Genomic DNA, 22,587 nt, shown 5'->3' on the forward strand with positions numbered 1-22,587 from the left:
GGTGACCAGCAGCCATTTACTTGGATAGCTGTACAAGAGAAAATGAGCAACACATAATTTCAAGATGTGTCAGATAGGGGGGTTGGGTGGGGTGGGGTCTGGATTGACACTGATGGTCTGGCACCTCAACATCATCACAACCTCCAAAAAGTAAATGAAATTTGGGCCTAGGTGCAGCCTTGACAGTAGCCACTGGACTTAGGTATGGATCTAGTGGTTACTTCCTCAGTCCCCAAAGGTATAATTCCAGTGGATGTATTTGGCAGTTAGCACTGCATATCAGGGCTTTGGTCTATAGAGTAAGAACTACTATGGGGGGAACAGCCAAAAATTAGTGAATGAGGGCAGCAACCATGGCCTAAGGACATGGTGACCAGGGGCTCAGATCTCTCTGCAATGAGGGTCTGGGTCACTCTGCTAGTGAGTCACCTGACTAGGAGACATGATAACAGAGGAAGTGAGGAATCTAGAATGGTAGTAAGGAAGGAATGATGACAGCTTTTGACCACCTGCATTAGGAGGGCTGAAGTTCATCCCACTAACTTTCCTCTGATAGCTTCCCAGGAAAGAGATCAAACAGAACCCTGCAAGAGCTGGACCTAGAATTTATTATATGATGACAAGGAGATCTGAGTGCCCCATGCCAGGGATTGTGGTGGATTCTACGACCCTCTTCATGTCTGAGGCTGGCATCACCTAAGCCGTTGGAAATGTTGGTTGCTTACAGCCGAATCAGCACTTCAGGACCTACCTTCAGCTGAAGAGTCCAAAGTCTCACCCCTCCTGGCCTTGGCATCTGGTTTTTAAGGCCTGGTCAATAGAGGAAAGGATAAAGGTCCAATTCTGTACTGCAGGGAGAACAATTCTGAAAGGCATTCAAACCCTAGAGCTTCCTGAGGGATCAGGGAAGGCCTCTTGTCTCTCGAGAATGTCTCAACTGTTCCAAGTTTTTCTTTTGCTCAGGTCTACTTCTTTCTCTCTTCCAGAAGTGTTGATTGAAAAGCATTGGCTTCCTGCTGGCAAATCTCCACCTTGGAGTCTCTTTCAGGGAATTCCACCTAAGGCGGTTATTAAACCAGAAATGATGCCAAATGTGAGATCTGTGGTAATCTTATTTTATGGAAACTTCAGTAAGTTCTCTCATTACCCATTCTGGGTAATGTTATTACCTCTTGCATTAAACACTTAACCGCCAGAAGTTCATTGAAGTTCTCCCTTTTCTCTTCCTTATACCCAGCCACCAAAGCCAGTTCATTTTTCCTTGCAGTGGCTCTGGAACTAATTACTGTCAACATCATCATCATTAGTATATTTAATATAAATGGTTTCTTCTCTAGTTTTGACTTTTCTCCCTTCCCACTTAGGCTATTCAGTTTGCTCTTTACTGACCTCTTGCCCCTTGTCTATGACTCCTTAATCATTATATACAATATTGTCTGATTGATCTCCCCCAAATCTGTATTGTAGTAACACCTCACTAATTAGAAACATGAAATAGAAACTATGCAGAAACTACATTTCTCAATGTTGCTTCCAAAAGACCTATCCATGCTGAGCCATAATGACCTCTGACTCTTCTAATAAATAATTACTGAATAAAGACCAAGACGAAAATCTAAGTCTCTGGCTTCAAGTTGCTCAGAATTTTTCTTTTTTTTTTTTAAATAAATTTATTTTTTATTGGTGTTCGATTTACCAACATACAGAATAACACCCAGTGCTCATCCCGTCAAGTGCCCCCCTCAGTGCCCGTCACCCATTCACCCCCACCCCCCACCCTCCTCCCCTTCCACCACCCCTAGTTCATTTCCCAGAGTTAGGAGTCTTTATGTTCTGTCTCCCTTTCTGATATTTCCCACACATTTCTTCTCCCTTCCCTTATATTCCCTTTCACTATTATTTATATTCCCCAAATGAATGAGAACATACACTGTTTGTCCTCCGATTGACTCACTTCACTCAGCATAATACCCTCCAGTTCTATCCACGTCGAAGCAAATGGTGGGTATTTGTTGTTTCTAATGGCTGAGGAATATTCCATTGTATACATAAATCACATCTTCTTTATCCACTCATCTTTTGATGGACACCGAGGCTCCTTCCACAGTTTGGCTATTGTGGACATTGCTGCTAGAAACATCGGGGTGCAGGTGTCCCGGCGTTTCATGCTCAGAATTTTTCAAATTTTTTTCTGTCACCGTGTTCTTTCTACATGCAACCCTCTCCCTCCTCTGAATAAGTCTTTTCATGAATATCAATCATTTTTTAAAAGATTTTATTTATTTACTCATGAGAGACACAGAGAGAGGCAGAGACATAGGCAGAGGGAGAAGCAGGCTCCCTCTGGGGGATTAATCCCAGGACCCTAGGATCATGATGTGAGCCAAAGGCAGATGCTCAACCACTAGCCACCTAGGTGCCTCATGAATACCAATCATTTAAAAAAGTATATAAAATATTCAAGCACACAGAAAAATACAGAGAAGTAGAAAACAACTATCAGTGTACTGGATTTTAACAGTTTGGAAACTTATTTTATTTAGCTTTGGGTTTTTTTAAAGATCTTACTATTTATTTGACAGAGAGAGAGAGAGAGCAAGAGAGAGAGAGGACACACAAGTAGGGGGAGGGACTCCCTGAGCCAGGTGTGGGGCTCTATCCCAGGACCCTGAGATCATGACTAGAGCCAAAGGTGGAAGTTTAATTGATTGAGCCACCTGGGTAACCCTGTCTTTAGTTTTTGATCAATAATTCATTAAAGATGCTCTTGCACAGCATTCTCAGATCTCATTCCATGCTCTTTCTAGAGGTAACTATTATACTGAATTAGTTTTTATTTTTTACATGTATATTTTATCCCCTTATTACATATGTACGGATCCACAAACAATATGTATTATACTTTACTAATTATTCTTCCTCCATTCTTAGTCAACATAAGATTGCCTTTTAGTGAGATTAAAATATGCACCTGTTTTTCTTGTATTACCTATTACATCTGCATTTATATTCCTATTTTCACGCCTACGACTGTGGAAGGTGCTTTCTATTTTCTCCTTGTTCATTGTCCCCAGTTTGTCAATGTTATTAGTAGTCTTTTCTAAAAAATTGGGAGGGTTTTTGATGACATTATTTATTTATTTATTTATTTATTTATTTATTTATTTATTTATTTTTATAAAAGATTTTATTTATTTATTCATGAGGCACAGAGAGAGAGAGAGAGAGAGAGAGGCAGAGACACAGGCAGAAGGAGAAGCAGGCTCCATGCAGGGAGCCCCACGTGGGTCTCCAGGATCAGGCCCTGGACTGAAGACAGTGCTAAACCGCTGAGCCACCCGGCCTGCCCATTTATGTTTTTAAAAAACTCTTTAATTGCTGCCTCTATATCATTTCTCTCCTAGTTTTTGGGATTTCAAAATTTTCAAAATTTTCCTCTTCGACATGGAGAAGATTTAACTTATGGATTTTCAAGTTTTTTCTTTTCTCCTGTAAACATTTTAAATTTTTTTTTAACTTTTTTTATTTATTTATGATAGTCACAGAGAGAGAGAGGCAGAGACACAGGCAGAGGGAGAAGCAGGCTCCATGCACTGGGAGCCCGATATGGGATTCGATCCCGGGTCTCCAGGATCGCGCCCTGGGCCAAAGGCAGGCGCCAAACCGCTGCACCACCCAGGGATCCCTCTTTTCTCCTGTAAACATTTAAGGTTATATACTCCTTTTTATAGATTCTCTTAACTACATCCTATAAATTTTTGCACCGTAACAATTTCATTATCATTAAACTCTAAGTCTTTTCTAATTATTTGACCTATGAATTATGTAGAAGTATGTGTATTTGTGTTTAAATTCCCAAATTTAGGGCAGCCCTGGTGGCACAGCGGTTTAGCGCCGCCTGCAGCCCGGAGTGTGATCCTGGAGACCTGGGATCGGGTCCCCTGTGGGTTTCCCTGCATGGAGCCTGCTTCTCCCTCTGCCTGCGTCTCTGCCTCTCTCTCTCTCTGTGTCTCTCATGAATAAATAAATAAAATCTTTTAAAAAAATTCCCAAGTTTATGGCAGTTTTGTGGTTTTTTTGTTTTTTCTATTTATTTCACAGAATAGTCTATGTTAATTTAAGGCTTGCTTTGCATTATATATAAAATGTGATAAATTTATGAAATTTATTTCCTATATATATGAAAGTAATGTGTTTTTACTAACTTGGAGGCTTATAGTTCTACATATGGTTACTAAACACAATACATAGTTGTCATTCAGATCTTTCACTTCTATAATTCTCTTGTAAATTGATCTTTCAATTTTTGAGAGAAGTGTATTAATAGCATTCACTAGGCCAATAAATTATTCAGTTTACTATCTAATTTTATGAATTTGCACTTAACATTGCACTTAATATTTTGAGGATATGTTGTTGGGTACACACGTATTAATCAGGATAGAAAAATCATTTGTTCATTGTGTTTGCTTTGTAACAAGCAATGGCAGGCCCAGGTGTTACCACTGGCTTTTTGGAAGCAATCCTCTGTGGGTGGTCATGTTTCTGCATGTCTTACAAGTGAGGCAGTTTTGGACTATCTTTTCAAGGATGTTCAGATGGTGAACACAGTAGAAGATATGTAGTGTCTCCCTCTGGAGCAAAGGGCAAGCATGCCCATTATAACAGTCTTGTGTTCCATCAGTTCAGAGTTCCTTTCCTTTAGGCATCCATCTGGGCCTGACAGCATTGCTCCTGTGGGACATGGGGGATGAGGGGATGGGTGCAAATATGCTGATGCTCATGCTGCTTGCTGGAAGTGAGTAACATGGTCCTTTGTCTCTGACCAGGAGTCTTGAGTCTTATACACATATCCACAGAATTGTGGGAGGCTAACATGTCACCTCTAAAGGAGGAGAAATCTTAGGCCATCTAGAATTCTTGACACCAGCCCCACTTCCCTTCCTGTTAAAACTTGTTTGGGCTGCTGCTAACACTTCTTTACAATACATAGTGCCTATTATGGCAAGTTCTATTTGATTTATGTGGTAGCTACCTGGAGAATTCTCTGAAACACAATAACAGTTGACTCAATATCTTTATGTTATTGCTGATAGGATATTGCAAAATGCTCTTTTATACTCAATCTGAAGGGCTTTAGTCTGGAGTTTTGTCTTGAAACACATTTATAAAACTACCCTCATCTTTCCCAGCAAAGTCACACTTGAGCTATAATTTGATATTTGATTTGATATTAGACATGTTTGCCTTTGCATTTTCTTCAGCATGTTCTGAGTAGATTGAAGAAATTTTTTAAATATTTGCAAGTTATTAACTAATATATTTATGTAAATAACTTGACCTAATTATCAGGTCTGGAAATAAGATCAAACCTTAGCTTTCCAGATGGCCAAGTTCCTAGGCAGCCTCTTTCAAATAGTCTGCATTTTTCAGCATGCTCTGTCATAATTTCTCATATATATTGTGTGCTCAGGCAATAAAAATTTTATATTATCTTCTGCAAAGGTAAATGTGTCACAAGATTAATAATATGTAGCCTATGGCCAAATGGTAATGATTTTTACATTTTATGTTGTTTTTCATTATTTATTCTGTGGCTCCTTTCCATGGGGAGAATAATTGAAAGCTGGCTATAATTATCATTGAAGTTTGTTCAAAATATTTATACTAGGAAAAATTAGTGACCCAAATAAATTATCAGATCTTATTTCTTAGAGCTAGTCTAGTGAAAATATACTTGTTGTAAGTACAGAAAGTTCTTAAGTAGAGCTGTAGTTTGAACTTCATTTACCTTTGCAAATTGCTCACAGCCTTTTAAAATTTTGAAGTATTTTATTAAGTAGGTACAAAAAGAGATTTATAAAGTACTTGTGAAGCATAAGGAGTCAGGATTCAACAATATATGCATGCCTACGTCCCACATACTTTCTTATCCCTTCAGATAGCCTCCAGTTTCTTAAAAATCTGTGCTTATAAATCCCTGGATTTATTAAAAGATTTATTTATTTATTTTAGAAATAGGGAGGAAGGATAGAGGGAGAAGGAGAGAGAAACTCAAGCAGACTCCTTACTGAGTATGGAGCTCAACCCTGGGCTCGATCTCAAGACCCTGAGATCATGATCTGAGCCAAAGACCAAGAGTCAAATTGTGCCACCCAGGGGCCTTCCTGGACTTTTAAAAATAGATAAACCACACATATTGGTATCCCTAAAACTTTTGTTTTTTTTATCACTCATAAATAGAAAAATAGCCCATTTCTTCTTTTTTAAAAAAGATTTATGTATTTATTTGAGAGAGATCGAGAATGGGGGGAGAGAAGCAGAGGGAGAGGGAGAGATAGAATCCTAAGCAGACTCCCTGCTCAGTGCAGAGCCTTACGGGGAGCTTGATCTCACCACCCTGAGATCATGATCTGAGCTGAAATCAAGAGTTGGATGCTCAACCCACTGAGCCACCCAGATGTCCCCCACCCCATTTATTCTTTTGTGATTTCTTTTACCTTCAATATTATTTCTTAAAGTTTCACCCAGGTCATTTGAGATTTAAATTCAATTCATTTTCATTGTTGTTTAACATTCCATTTATGACTATAACCCAATTCACTTATCACAATTCACTATGTTTGCGCACATTTGTGTTGTTTCCACACTTATCTTCAAATGGTATGGTGCTGAACTGTCAGTCACTTGGGACATGAGTTTGAGAGTCCAAAGCAGTAGTCTTAAAATTGGGAAATGAGTGCAAGAATATACAAATATTTTCCCTGAGGGATGTGAGGTATGCATAGTTTTAAAGGAACCAATTTCCAAGACCTTTGCCTCTATAAACACTCTTCTTTAAAAACTGATCTCCCTGAGAAGCTACCTGAGTTGTAGGTCTTGACTGTTCATCTCCTGTGTAACGAACCTCTTCCCCACTTTAACAAAAGATGAGCCTCTGTTGGTGAGTCTTACCACAATGCTGCATTTTGGGGTGTAACAAGCCAACTTGCAAGGTACCAAACAAAAGAACAGTTTGAAATATTGCTGTGGAATAGTATTGAGAAAACGAACTATTTGAATGTCTGGTTTCATGGGCTGAATTGTGTACCCTTGATATTCATATGTTGAAGTCCTAACTCCCAATACCTCAGCATGTTATTGTAACTGAAGGCAGGGTCTTTAAAAAGGTGATTAAGTTAAATGAGGTCATTAAGGCGATCCCTAATCTAATACCATTGATATCCTTATAAGAAGAGGAGATATTGGTCATAAACAGTACAGAGGGAAGACAATGTGGAGACTGAGAAAGAGGATAGCCATGCACAGGCGAAGGATGATGCCTTCAGAAGAAACACCTTGATCCTGCCAGCCCCTTGAGTTCACACTTCTAGCAACAAAAAGGAAATGTATTTCTTTTTGAGCCACCCCATCTGTGGTATTTGTTTTGGTAGCCTAAGCAAACTAATACATCTAGGTAACAAGTCCTTTTGCAAGTCAGGTGGTTTTTTAATCCCTTGATTTCAACAATATTGAAAGAAAATTGAATTATCTGTGTATTGACTATTGAAAATAATTTTTGGTGATTAATATCTATGTGGTTTTGGCATATATCTTGGAAGTAGCTCAAAGATTGATTATAATTTGATATTGTAGTAACCAATCTCCTCAATTCCCATCTACTTATTGATATAAATATGTTTTCTCAGAGCTTATATCTGTAGAAACAAAACATAAGAAATGATGCTAAATCCTCTAGTTCTAGCAAAACCCAGTGTTGATCTATAGGTTAATCCAGTAATTTAGAAGAGTCATCTCACTAAGAGATAGTATTTTTGTATTTAATAGTATTTGTAAAGTCCAAAAACATATTTAATATTGTTTTGATACTTGTATATGATTATTATTTATAAAATTAACTCAACCAAAACATTAGCATTTAAAGCCTTAGGAAATTTTTATAAATATAATTTTAATTTATAATATGCTTTTATTGTAGAGAAGAAATATTAATAAGACTTTCAAGCTTAAAATATATCATATGAAGTAAGATTCAGTTTAAAAATAGACTTAAAGAAGGCACATAAAAAAAGAAAAAGTAACACCGAAGAATTGCATCCTGGTGAAGACCTTATTTTTGTGTTTTCTAAATAGATGTTGCTGAGAATTAAATCACTGCTATTTATATCCCAAGGAAACATTTAATAAGGTGATATAATCATTTTATTTAAAAAAATTGGTATTTACTACATGTTGGAAGGTACATCATTTGCAACGTTTACAATGAGGATGGATTTTTTGGATGGCAATTTAACAACATGGCAAGCAGGAGGTATATTTTTAGACAAATTTTAAAGCTGTATAGCAAGCAAAAAAATTTGAAGAACACTGGTCTAGGTTTGATAATTAGAAATGGAATTGAGGACACATGAAATATGTTAAACTTCAACTCTACAAACTAATGTTGGAGAGCAGAGATACTTATATTGATAAGCATGTTGAAGTAAGTTTTTTTTTTTTTTTTTTTTGCCCATAGCCTCACCAATGTTTGGATTTTTCAGATTTTAAACTGTCTTTTCATCTTTTATTTTCTCGCTAAAATGGACATCTACACATTGGTGTGTTGTGCTTTTAATTTGCATTTCTCTTATTACCAGTTAGACTGAGCATCTTTTCATATGCTTATCAGCCATATGGGTTTCCTTTTCTGTAGAGTGCCTGTTCAAGCTTTTGCCCATATTTTTTCTTTTGGGTTGTTTGCGTTATTCTAATTGCTTTGAAAAGATTCTTAATATATTCTGGTGACTCTTTCTCAGTTATATGTATAGAAGATACTTTCTTCCAGTTCGTGACTTGTGTTTTCATTCTCTTTATAGTGTTATGTGATAAACATAAGTTTCAGTGATTTCTTTGCATCTTATTTAAGAAATCTTTCCCTGTGTCAAAATCATAAAAATTATATTGTATTCTGAAAGTTTCCCTTTCACATTGAATTTTTCAATCAATTTGGAATGGATTTTATGCTCCATATGTATGCATCCAATTCCATTTTTTCATGTAGATAAATGTGCCAATTTTATAGTGCCAATTATTGAAAAACACCACCATTTACCCACTGATCTAAATCATCAATTCTGCTGTAAATCAGCTTCCTTTATATGTCTATGGCTGGGTCTGAGCTCTTTATTATTTCATAGACCAACTTGTTTTGCTCTGTGTGGCAGAAACAGTTCATCAGGCCCACATCCTATGGGCACATTGTGCCACCACATTTCCCAGCACTTTTTGCAACTGATGGGCCCATGTGACTGAGTTCTATATGGGAGACAGACAGAAAGCATGTATATCACTTCCATACTTGGCCCCTGCAAATCCCGTGAAATCCTTCACAGTTTCTCTCTTTTTTTGTCTAAGGATCCAATGGAGTAGTGTGTCTATAATCAATGGTAGAGTCTAGTCCAGAGTCTGGGGTTCTGAATATCTGCACAATGCTCCTCCCAGTGCATCACCATCACCTTTCCCTCCTCATCTGCCACCAATCTGCCTTGGACTTTTGTTATTGTCATTTCTTGTTTAAACTAATATAGATAATTGAGAACTAAGTGTAATAGACCTAAGAGTTTTATACTTGTACATCCTTCTCCTGTGCAAAGAGGAAACTGTTAGTAGTGCAACCTGAAGCTGACTCTATGAGGGTATAGATTATAACAATTGGTTATTGGTGAAATAGATTCAGGAGACTGAATCCATTACTGTAATACTATCTTTCTATTAATAGGAGGAAAATAAAACATACTATTCTTTCAGGAGCCCATCACACACACTAGCTAAGGGTCTCTACTAGGGGAGAAAGGGGATAGATTATACCTCTTTTTGAAGGTACATGAGAAGGTAACCAAGCCAATTGTACAAGATAGGCATGGAGGTGCCAAGACTAAAATGCATATATTTTAAACATTTGTACTTTTTAAAAAGTTTTTATTTATTTATTCATGAGCGACACTAAGAGAGGTGGAGACATAGGCAGAGGGAAAAGCAGGCTTCCCGTGGGACTCTCAGATCAGGCCCTGAGCAGAAGGCAGAAAGACACTCAGCCATTGAGACATCCAGGCACCCTCATTTGAATGGTTTTTTGTTCTAAGCATAGCTCTGCTCCAGTGAATGGTGAATATTGACAGTAGTTTCCTCATTTTTCCTACCTGAAAGGAAACCACATTAATAATTCTTTCTTTGAATTTGGAAGCAAGTGTTTCTGACATAGGTTTTCCAATCTTTTGGTGATGTGGAGAAGGTCTCTGTGCTTCCTTGGGTACCTGGTGGCAGCATGGTGAGCTCAGCCCCCGGAGTTGATGTGGTTTTATACAGTACTCTGGCTCTCCTGCATAACTTGGTGACTTTGGGCAAGTTACTAAACCTCTCTGTGTCTGGTCAGTTATCTACAAAATGGAGAGAACAGTGGTCTCATTTCATAGGGCTCTTGGAGAAGCAAATGAGATAATTTATATTTAAAGCACCTGGAATAGAGCCCAATACTTAATAAGTCTTACTAAATGTGGGCTAAGCAGTCTGAGAAATCTGAGCTACGGCCATAAATAAGGAGACCAAAAAGACAGATGAAAAAGATTAGAAATTCAAATTGATGAATAATAGTGGAATTAGAAAGATGTTCAAAGGGAATAAACTAGTGAAAATGAAAATGTATACTGATTTTACAGTTAGATATGTCGGCATTTGGTCATTAGAAAAAACTACAGAAAAGGTTTACACAATCATTTTTGGTTTGTAAAAAGGTGGTTGCCAAAGGAACTCAAATTATTAATATTTTTCTATAAAAAGTATTATAATAATTGAAAAATTATGAGGCAAATAACTATTGATACATGCACACATGTGATAAATACAATTGGAATTTTACAATTAAGGAAACGAATTGCCTTGTCAAAAGGGGGTAATTGTTTTGTCCTCTTCCCTTAAATATTGTCAGATATATTTCCGGGTGATTATCGCATAAACTCATTAAAGACAAAGAAGACAACAGAATTAAAAATATATGATGCTTTATTGTCAAAAATAGACAAACCTTAATTTCCTTTAACAGGAATATTAATTTGAGAATCTCCATAAGCCATCACCATTTTGTGAGCACAAAAGACAAAGGTTCAATGACAACTGTTAGTGGAAAAAGGACAAGGGTTCTACATCCCAGCCAGAGAAGCCATGCCCACAGCATCATGGTGACCTTTAGAGCCTCAACAATAACAGACATGCAAACAAGGTTGACTCATCCTGGCCCAGTCCTATATGGATGGGCTTTGCTGTATCTTTTCAAACACGGGAAGACTGGATCTGTTAGACTGTTTGCTGATTTGAAGAGTGAAATTTAGGTCACTTATGAGATCAGTAACAGGATCACACCCGCTTTTGAGTAAGGTCAGGATGAAGACGTTTGTCCCTACAACCCTGGCTTCAGGCACTTAAGGTGGTACTAATAATTTGGACAGGAGACCTGAATAAACTCTCTCTCTGTGATTTACAGTAAAAACGTGAGGGCCTTGCTGTATTGAATACCGCAGTGTGGAGACTACATTCTCTCATTAACATAAAATAAGAATGGCCAAGGACCTAGCTAGCTGGCACAAGAAAAAAAATCAGACCTTTCATGTTCCCCAGGGACACGTATCCAAGGCTGAAGAAAACTGTTTATCTAGCCCATGATTTTCATTCTCTAGTCTGTTTTATCCACCAGATATCCCTAGCCAAAACAGACTTCATGAAGGCCCATCTTGACAATGAAAAATGGTAGCATGTACCTATCTCCTTTGAAGATTCAGGTTAAGGAGAGACACCTCAGTTCCCAGGAGAGGCCAGAGCCAGGTAACACTGACATGGTGAGATGCTTCATCTGAGGTTAAGCATATGTAATAATGAAAAGAAGCTAGATTATTAAATGATTGAGAAAGGAAGTAGATCTGAGAACTTCCCATCCCTATGCACATTCACCATGCACTCACAGGGAGAGTAATCAATTATATGCAAAAAAAAAAAAAAAAAAATTCGGTTTAACACTTTCCACTTTTCTAGCTTAAAAATAACACTCAATACTTGAGAACTAGAAAAGCTGAGCTTGTATTGTACCATAAAATTATTTAAAACAATACTGTGGTTACTGAAATGACAATCAATACACGCTTTTGCCACCCGTGTAACAGAAGCATAGAGAGGATGCAAAGAAACAGTGAAGTAGCTCTGTTCTTGCTATGACATTTCCTATTCACTCTTGCATGGGGTTACGTTTTAATGAAGTTCACCCACTAAATTCTACCCTCCAGTCTAGGAACCCTTCATTTTTGAGTAGGGGCAGGAGATTGGTGAGGGCTTCTGGAAGTTTTGATGGACTAAGCATCATTAAATTTCTGTGATTGAAAGGATTACTCTGAAAATACACAGAAAAAAGCCATACGAAAATAAAATTAGGCACATTTTGTTTACTGTCTATTTAGCAAGACTACCTGAAAAAAGCGAGGTCAGATATAAAACTAAAGTGGATTGCTTCTTTTATTCCATGTCATTTTGTAAAAACCTGTGATATAGGAAAAAAAAAAAGGTACACTTTCTTGGGTCCTTTCTCAAAAGCCATGAAATGAGCCTTCTAGTTGGGTTGCTGAAAATGTGAAGCCAGGAAGGGAGATGACTGAATTTGGGGTTTCTCCTTGAGAGCAGGCGGGGTGACTACAAATGACCCTCACTGGGCAGCTGCAGAGCTTTATGACCCAATCATAAAAAGGACCTTTAAAATCTTTCTTTTTTCAGCACTCTTCAATGACTGTTGTTCCAATCAAGGAGTAAAGCTTTTTCTTAACCAGTCGGAATCCTGAACTCAGGATCAAAGTTCGCCTGAGGCCAGATGAGAAGCGACCGCGACTGAAGAAAAAATCCCTGAAGCTAGTCCATGAGCAGTTCTCCTGCTTAAACACAAGTGTGAGCTCGAAAGTGGGCACCACACTAGAATCACACACAATCTTATCCAGCTTTTTACATACGTTTTCAATTTCCAAGTTCACGTGCATAACACATCCTCGCAGGCCGCAGGGCTCGGTGGAGGAGAGCCGCAGGACATCTTGAGCAATCCTCTGGGTCAGTTTCTCAGGGACAAGGACTTTTGAGCAACCAAGCTTGGTTTGCTTTGATTTGGACAGACAGTTCTCCAGCATTTTAGCCAAACTCTGGCAAGTTGTCTCCTCAAATATCACCTCATTGAGGTTGGGTTCCGGAACAACGTAATCCCAGTAGTCAAAATCTGTAGAAAATGGGAAGTTGGAGATGAAAGAAAGAAAAAAAGAAATCCCCCGGAGCAGCTAAAATACACCAAGATAGAAACATTGGTTACTTCTATCTACTACATTTCCCTGTTGCTAATATTTGTTTGGGAGTCAGAGGACTTCGCTTTGCTGTCAACTAGCTGGGTAACGCTGGGTTACCCACTGAACCCCCTGCCCCAAGACTGAAAATTCATCCATGAAATACAGGTTTTGATAAACAGAATGGATAGGAAATAATCCTTTCTTTTTAAATTTACATGTGTGCACAAGCGCAATCTTACAGACTAGATCAAAAATCCATGTATGGTCATCCTAGAATACCAGTTCTTTTCTTTTGTTTCCTGCTCCCTTACTTGCTCTGAGGGTTTTCTAATTTTGCTTTACAAGACAACGTGAATCACTTCTGGAATAAAAATGGTTATATATACATATTTTTTTTTTTTGATGAAGGAACTGTTACTTTCTAAGATCATATGTGTTTGTTATTATAAAATGCAGGATTTTTGCTACTGATGAACTTAAGATGAACTTGAAGAGTTATATTAAATAGTGAATTTGTGTCTTTCTTTAAAAATCTCTACTGAAATAGTCTGTAGATCCCATTTTAGCTTCAGCCTCTTTGATTAAAAATTGCTCAAAGGGAAGACCTTTGAGGTTCATTGAGGATATTTATAACTGGCTGGGTAGTATGCGTAGCCAAGCAAAACAAAACAGTCCTAGGAAAATAAAATTAGATTTGCTCAAAGGAAAAGAGATAGCCCTGCATTTGGTCACCTACCTTCCAAATTAATCCTACCACTTGGCAGGAGGCCATACCACACACACAGTCAACTGTGCAACCCCTCCCTAAGCATATTTCACTTTCATTGGCTACTGCCTCTTCCCCTCTCCACATCACCTATTCAGTTAGGTCATTGTTTTTGTTTTTACAACTAAATGAAACAAAATGCGGTCCACATTATAGGGTTCCATATTTTACCTATATTGAAGACAGAGAATTTTAGAGCTTTGGCCTATAAAATTTGATCATCAACCACTTTGCCTTCTAAATGAGGAAGGCCCAGAGATCTTAAGCAATTTTTCTATGGCACATAGCTCCTTAGTGGCAGAGCAGTGTGCTAAGCTAGAAACTGTTATTTAAAATTGCAAATGAAAATATGTCCAGCATCACTGCTGTTTCAAAATTTCCTTCTGGTATTAAAAACAGAAGAAGGGATATATCCACAAATAGAATACTACTCAGCAATAAAAAGGAACACACACTAATATAAGCAATCACATTAAAGGACCTCAGAATCATTAGGCTGCGGCAAAGAAATCAGATGCCAAAGAGCACATATTACATGATCCCACTTGTATGAAACTGCAGAGGCAAAGCTAACTTATGGTGACAAAAAGCAGATAGATCGGTGTTTTCCTGGGGACAGAGGAGGAGAGTGAGAATCGATGGCCAATGGGGACATGGGCATTGGCGGGGGGTGGGGGGATGATGGCAGTGGTTATAAGGGTGAATACATGTGTTAAAACACAAAACTGTAAAGTTCAAGTTCCCCGTGACTTCACAACCCCATAAGGAACCTATATAACTTTTAAACCCAAACATCATCTTAGCTGCCAAGTATGCCATACAGCCTTCGGTTATTTTATTTCTTGCTACTTTTGTTTCTCACTACCATGAACGGAAGATGCTAGAAAGTTTGGAAAGGAGTGTTTTTCAGATGTATTTCGTGGCACACCCTACCTACGTCAAGGAAGGGGTCAGCAGGGCCCGGCCGCCCATCTCCTCCATGCAGGAGCTGCGACCTTTGGAGGAGGGGGAGGCGGGGAGGCGGGGAGGCGGGGAGGCGGGCAGCCGGGCAGGCAGCTCACCATTTAGCAGGCTCCCGGGGTGGAAGCCATGGTCCAGCAACTCTGAAATGTTGGCCGAGTTCTTACTGCTCAAACTGCCAGTTGCCACCATGGTCAACGGCTCTGTTTCCCTCGCGGGGCGGAACGGCCTTTCCGGGGCGCTGCAAAGAGAAGGGAAGAGGGGGCAGATTTGCAAAAGCAGGCGGGACGCGCGGAGGCTTCGAAACTGCCCAGCGTCCCGGGGGCGAGCTCGCCGGGAAGCCACTTCCCCAGGGGAGGGGCCGGCCTCCGCCGCCCGAGTTCACAGAGCCCCGAGTGGAGCCGCCAGCCGCCGTCACAGCCGAAAACTCGGTCAAAGTCAGCACACCTCGGAGCCGGCGGGCCGCGGGGCGCACCCCTGCGCGGGCGCACGGAGCCCTCCGCCCCGGCTCCGTCCCTCGAGGCCGCGGCCTCGCTCACCTGCCGGAGGTCGCCGGGCCAGGCGCGCGCGCTGGCGACGCGGCGGGGTAAACGGAGGCAGGAAGCCTTCCCGGGAGCCCCCTCCCTGCGAGGCTCGGCAGCCACGGAGCCCGCAGCCCACGCAGCGCCCGCTCCGCCGCGCAGCATCGCTCGCGGGGCCGGGAGCACTTTATAGGCCCGGCCCCCTCGCGGCCGCGGCCCGCCCACCTGCGCCCCCCCGGCCGCCCCGCGCCCCGCCTCCCCGGTCGGGTTGCAGGGCCCGCCGGACCCTCGCCGCGGCCCGAGGGCGGCCGCCGCCAGCGGAGGACGGGCTTGCGGCGGGGTGGACACCTGCCGGCTCCTTGGGTGGGCCCCAGGTCCCCGCGTCCGCAACTCCGGGGGCACGGCTCGCCGGGCCCTGGCCTCCGCCGCGAACTTGGCTTCCTCGGCGCCCCCCGCGCTCGCGCCCCCCCGCCCCGCGCTGCTGGTGCGCAGGTCGGGGTTCTGCGTCGGGCCCCGGGAGGCCGACGGTCCTTTGCCTATTACGGGGACCTGAGGCTCCGCCGGGTCCCGCGGCCGCTGTGCCGATGCCCGCCGCGGCGTCCAGGGAGCATCGCTGGCGCGCGTGGCCCTGCTCCCCGCCGCCCGCGGTCGCGTCCAGCTCGCCTTCTCCGCCCCGGGGGCTCCCAGCCTTTGGGGCAGGCTCTCGGCCTCCGGGCGGTCCCGCCACGACCCGCGCGTGCTCTCGGCGAGAAGGGCGAGCCGGGTGCCCTTGCAGTGACCTGGCGCCGCAGCGCCCCAAGGAAGGCGCGTCCGCCAGAAACTAAGCAAGACCTTTAGTGGCCCTGATCGCGGGGCGCAGCTGTCGTTTCTGGGGAGCCCTGGGGGGTGGGGCGGGGGACGGGGCCTTGGAGGGGCTTGGGGCGGAGAAGGTACCGAGTTTCAGGACGTGCCGGGAACGATGCCCGTGAGGCCGGCTGCGCGCCTCGGGACCCAGCGCCCGGGGAGACGGGAGCCCTGGGCCGGGACTCGGCCTGCGCGCCCGCCCCGTTTAAGCTGGAGGCCAAACACTGGTTTTCTCCCAGAGTCACCAAAGCGCCTCTTTTCCTGCTCTGATGCGCAGGGGGAGATGATCTGCTCAGAGCGGCCACTCCCCGAGAAGGTGGGGGCGTCAGGAGCGGAAAGGGAAGGGGAGCGGATGCCCGGGGCCGGGGGGGGGGGGGGGGGCGGGGGGCTCCTTCCACAAGTAGGGGTCCCGGCTCGGCGCCTGCGTGTCAGGACGCTGTGCCCAGGATCTGTAGCTTAGGGCCTCGAGAGGCGGTCTCAGCTGTCCAGGCTGGAGACTCACAGTGAGAAAAACAGCAGCAGAAGGGGTAAGGAGGGTGTGATCAACAGATCAGTGGGAGGACGTGGGGCGGCAGCGCAGCAGAAATTAAAGCCAGCTTGACAGTCCATTTTTAACTCGACTCAGGCAGCTGCACTGCCTGAAGGTCAGGCCGGCCGAGGAGGGAGATGCTGATAGGCTGGTCTTGGAAGGCAGATTTCCACTTCTATTTCAATAACAGAAAAGTGGGGGAATAAACAAGCCCATTTAAGCCGATTAAAAAGAAGTTTCAGCGGGTAGTATGTTCAGGACCAATAGATGAGCCCCTGTTCCTGTCTCCCAGGGCAGCTGGCTGCGGTGGGGGGCGGTGTGGGGGGGTGAGGGGGGGCCAGTGGCAGAGCCCTTTCCTTATCTGGGTGGCAATATTAATGAAGCCACTGCTTGTCTGCCTCCAAGGACGGTTATTAGGATTAATATAATGACTGGTCTGAACCTACACTAGTGAAATGAAGAAATTACCCATTTCATTTCCCATAGGGTATTTAGGCAAAACACATAAACTAAATACTCCCAAAGGGCCAGAAAGATTATTGGGCCTTCTACAACGTAGCAGGTACTCTTGGCTCACCCGACTAACTGAAATTTTGCAAAGCCCTTCGGGATTTTACTGCAGAAAATAATTTACCTATGTATGAAAGACTGAATGATACTCTTTTCGGCTGAGTGGGCCTAGCTTTGGGGAATTATAGGTGAAGGAATGATTAATGTGGCACACGTACTTGGGATAATTGTGGATTGTCCTTTCTCATCTGCTTTTTTAAAGGGTAAAAAAAAAAATCCTTTCTGTCACCAGTTTGCATCTCTGCAGGCTTAAACAAACAGACCTGATTTTTAAAAATGAATCACAGGACAGAATTTGGAAAAACTAAGTGCCACCATAGTCTTGTCAAGAGATGACACACTTAACCTATTAGTTTTTCCATGCTGTGGATACAGTTAATTATAACTGATGGTTCACATTGGTGTACCTCGGGTGTTTAATGAAGTAGTGCTGGAGTACGTTTCACTGCTGTTTTGTTATGTCCTCTCTCGTACTGTAAAAATAGTTTGTGAGGGTGCTCAGTGGAAACAATAGTTGAATATGGAGAGAAAGTCTAATTGGTTAAATAATTTGATTGCTTTTCATAAACCAATGTAATATAGCAATCTACCAAAATCAGAAGTAAGGCCTTTGACTTAAGCGTGCTTTTTTATTACTATGATTTACTCATCTACCTAAAAAAGAAAAATAGTGGTAACATGTGGCAACAGTATGTTCATCTGATGTGTATACAAATATTAAAGTTCCATGCCTCCCTCCTTTCTAAATATAGCATTTGTAATGTCATTGCTTACATAAGGTATAAATTCAGAATATCAGGGATATTACAAAAAATTAAGAACAAATATGATGCTTTAATACATTGTTCTAGGAAATACTCAGATCTGTGCATTCATGACTTGGAATGTTGAATATTTATTATATGCCTTCCCAGCCAATTTTCTCTCTTTATCCAGTATGAGCCATTGTTCTTCATGTCTTATTAATACATTTATATCCAGGGCACTGCTTATTTCATCTCACAAACTATGACATCAGAGGAAAAATGACTGGGTTTCTTAATCTGTACAATGGATGCAGGGAGGATTTATAGGACATGGAAGTCCCTTAGCAAGCTCATGGGTTCTTGTGAGATTAAAAGAGAAACCATTATAATCAATGCTAAATATGATCTCTTTTTTATAAGGAAATCTGAGATCTTTAAATGCATACTATTGGGGCATCTGGGTGGATCAGTCAGGTAAGCATTTGACTCTTGGCTTTGGCTCAGGTCGGGATCTTAGGGTCATGGGACCTGGCTCCATGCTGAGCACAGATCTGCTTCAGATTCTCTCTCCCACTCCTTCTGCAACCCTCCCAACCCCACCCCACTTGCACTCTCTGTCTTTCAGATAATAAATAAAATCTTTAAAATAAATGCGCACTATCTCTGGCTTTCCTTGGTTATGCTAAATTTGTAATTCTAGAACTTACGTGAAGTTTTAGAACAGGGTCTAGTACATAGCAAGTGCTTAATGAGTGATAGCTATTATTACTGCAATTATTGCTCTGAAATTGTGGTTCTCTGTTTATTGCAGCAAGCACTAATGGGGCTAAATGAGATTGGGAAAGTATTGTTAAAACAGAACACAATGTATCATCTTTCCTGTTTGCAGGAAATACGGAAAATATTTGCCACTGATTGGGAAAGATGCCTTTTTAAAAATATATAGTACGTGCATAACTTAATGGGAGAGCAGAAAGGAGATGTCTCAATAATATGTTAAGAAAATAGTGTGGGTACAAAGTTGTCATGGTGCACAATACAGTGTTATATGTATTAACTTTCTTATATCGATCCAGGAAATGATTTTCTAGGAAAAAAATTATAAGTATTTGTAATCATTGACTAAAGAAGCACCCAAAGGTTTCAAGCTGTGTATGACCTTCTGTTAACACTCTGGATGAGATATGTCATCATTATTTTTGTCTTTGAGGGTGCTCCAAACCCATAAAATTTCCATTTAATGATGAAATATTGCAATGAGTTAGTCTATAGAATAACAAGATTTTCCATTAAGTAAGGTAACACAAAGACTTATTTAGTATAAGACAAAAGAAAGCCCAATAGAAAATAATACATATCCGTGGCTAAAAGCTGAGAGAATCTTCCAGTAGCAGAAGGCATTGTCTATCTAAATTGAAGCAGAGAAATGGTTACCATAGTGACTTATCTCTTAAAATAGTTGTATGATTTTTTTCTTTTCATAAACAATGTTACGTATTATCTCCCTTTAAGTAAAGAAAGCTGATACGTTTAAATGCACACATTCCCTGGTTTTCCTTAATTATGTTAAGATTTTTAATTCAGGTGCCCACATAAGAGGATGTCAGCTAGGAGCATGGAGAAGGTCCTTTTTTTTTTTTTTTTTTTTTTTTTTTTTTTTTTTATGATAGTCACAGAGAGAGAGAGAGAGAGAGGCAGAGACACAGGCAGAGGGAGAAGCAGGCTCCATGCACCGGGAGCCCGACGTGGGATTCGATCCCGGGTCTCCAGGATCGCGCCCTGGGCCAAAGGCAGGCGCCAAACCGCTGCGCCACCCAGGGATCCCTAGGAGCATGGAGAAGGTCCTTGACGGCACTGGGGGTTATTCTGTATGTTAGTAAATTGAACACCAATAAAAAATAAATTAAAAACAAAATAAATTAAAAAAAAAAAAAAAAGAGAAGGTCCTTGACACTTTTCTAGGGCTACAGCTTAAAACCTTCGCAAGTTCCAAGTTGGGGAATACCACCACGGCATGCCATTCCATTGGAATTCCTATATGCTTAAAGATAGGAAGAGGAAAATATAGCTATGTGTTCATATAGATGCTGTTCCTTCATTGGCCTCCCTCCTCGTACCAGCCAAGTGTCCTATTCTGGTGGACAAGCTTTGCACAGCTTTTGTCATTCACATTTGTGTCCCAGAAAAGTTACGCATTGCTTCATGACGTAACCCTTTGGGACTGCACAAGAAAATAATTAAATCCAAGAATGCCCACGGTTGGACCAGATAGAAAAATCTGGTAGTCTTTAGAGTAGGCCTGACCCCCATTCTGTAAAGAATATTAATGTCCAAAAGCTTGACAAGGTCAGAGAGAGATTCTATTTTTTTATCTTCACCGTGTAGTAGTTAGATGTATGGACTGTGGGGCCCAATTGCCTACCTTCATATCCTAGCAATGACACTAATTAGCTGTATAAATTTTGATAAGGTACTTAACATTTCTGTGTCTCCCTTTCTACCTTTAAAATGGGAATTATAATAACTACCACATGCGGGGCTGTTGTGGGGATTAAATTAGTTAATATACAACACACTCAAAGAATATCAGCTCTGATTATGATTATGAATTTTGTTCTGACTGAAAAATCCCCAGTGCCCTGGTGACATTTTTATGAAAAGGTAGCTAGGGGAGTGTTCACATGTGTTCCAGGGTGTGTATATAAGTGTATCTTTTGTGCATATTCACTCAACCCAACTGAAACAGAATCTGCTTTTTGAAAAGATCCCTAGGTGATTCATATTATATGCAATTAAAATTTGAGAAGCACAGATTAAACAGAAGAAAAAGAGTAAGACCATCTAAGCATTTCTAAAACTTATTCTAGGCCAATTAATTAAAAAAAATCATTGAGTTCTTATTATACGCAAGGCATGGCCTTGACCCAAGGTGGAATCCTAGCCAAACAAGAGTTAATGAATCTAGTCAGTGCTGTGTGGCTCTTAGCCCTTGAGCCTGGATCATAAAATCATGCACAGCTATGTGAAAGCAGTCCGATTTTCTGAGTAGACTGTATTACATAAAAATAAAATCCTGTTTAATAAACTTGAGACACTGTCAAACTGGAAATTGTTTCAACCTTGTCGAAATGAAAGCTAATTATGTAACATATGGAATGGGCTTACTTTGTAAAATGTATTTAAAATGATCACTCCGTGGAATGTTGTGTTTGGAAACAACAAATTTGGAAGGAAGGGTGTAATAAAGAAAGATATATATCTTATTACTTCCAAATTTGCTGGAGAGGGTAAATATAGTTATGCAATATAGTTATCTCTTCTGTGATTATAGCACAAAATATACTTTAAAACACTGACTTGGCTTTTTGAAATACTATGCGGGTAATTGAGTACAATTTTTATCGATGATGTATATATATGATGGTGGAGGCTGTAAATCATATATTGCTGAAGCAGCCTTCTGGTAGATGTCATGATAGCTGTTAAGCACACTGAAGTGCCTCATTGATGCATTGTATGTAAGCTGAGCAATAAATGGAACGTAACAAATTAATGTATAGCAATATATGATTACCTTTGCAGGAGGCTTAGATATCCGTATACTAAACACAAAAAGAAGTGCTCACTTCTGTATATGTAGCAGAGCAGTCCACCTTAGTGTTTTGACTTTAGGCTCTAACTCAACCAGGCTAGACTTCAAATTCTGATTTTGACACAAGTAGGCATTATTCAATTAACTTAAATCCTTTGAATTTCAGCTTCCTCATCTAGAATATGGAAGGTTCCATAGAACAATGCCAGAAGTGTCTGGCAACACGAGTCCTTCATTAAGAGTTCGGTCAAAGGTGGCTATCCCAAAAACACATAGCTTGTGAGTTTGCTCATGTGAATGCACATTCTACTGCATATTATAATAATTCATTAAGTTCCGTCTTGGGTTTTCCAGGATGGTAGTAGGTTTTATTTTGCTTATAATGAGCAATCAAGAGTGCACTAGCTGGAGAATTAGGAGACTTGGCCCCACATACAGTTTTTAATACTGGCTTAAACTCTGACTTTGGGTAGAAGTTCCCTATGGGTTTAAGAGCAGTAGAGCCTGGGCCCTGGCTTTTTGTCAGTGTCTAGGAGGTAGAAAAAGAGGAAGTGGAGAGGGTTTCTACATTTGAGAATGATTCTTGCCATGCCCCGAGGGTCATGTAGAGCAGCAGGAAACAACCAGATCTGATGCTATGCTGAGGGCAAGAGTGATGAGCATCTTGGTTTTAAACTGTGGGTGACAAATGGCTAGAGGGTGACTGTCTCATCTCTACCC

The 22,587-nt window shown here is 41.1% G+C and overlaps 1 protein-coding gene across 2 annotated transcripts; it reads right to left on the reverse strand.

The window, feature by feature from the left end:
- Nucleotides 1-11,019: 11,019 nt before the first annotated feature.
- On the reverse strand, nucleotides 11,020-16,680 carry DDIT4L (DNA damage inducible transcript 4 like). Of its 2 annotated transcripts, none has more exons than XM_072810687.1 (3): nucleotides 16,521-16,680; nucleotides 15,168-15,307; nucleotides 11,020-13,276 (listed from the first exon to the last, which is right to left on the reverse strand). In XM_072810687.1, the coding sequence occupies exons 2-3, from the start codon at nucleotides 15,256-15,258 to the stop codon at nucleotides 12,786-12,788; spliced, it is 582 nt and encodes a 193-aa protein (XP_072666788.1). In that variant the 5' UTR covers nucleotides 15,259-15,307; nucleotides 16,521-16,680; the 3' UTR covers nucleotides 11,020-12,785. The 2 variants fall into 2 exon arrangements, with proteins under 2 accessions (XP_072666788.1, XP_072666787.1); XM_072810686.1 differs by lacking the exon at nucleotides 16,521-16,680 and adding an exon at nucleotides 15,606-15,927.
- Nucleotides 16,681-22,587: the final 5,907 nt, after the last annotated feature.

Source organism: Canis lupus, chromosome 33 (genome assembly GCF_048164855.1).
Source record: "Canis lupus baileyi chromosome 33, mCanLup2.hap1, whole genome shotgun sequence".
Taxonomy (NCBI): Eukaryota; Metazoa; Chordata; class Mammalia; order Carnivora; family Canidae; genus Canis; species Canis lupus.

Coding starts and splice junctions, on each gene's coding strand:
- DDIT4L (XM_072810687.1), bottom strand. CDS start 15,258: ATGGTGGCAACTGGCAGTTTGAGCAGTAAGAACTCGGCCAACATTTCA. Junction 13,277..15,167: donor CCCCGGGAGCCTGCTAAATG/GTGAGCTGCCTG, acceptor CATTTTCTACAG/ATTTTGACTACTGGGATTAC.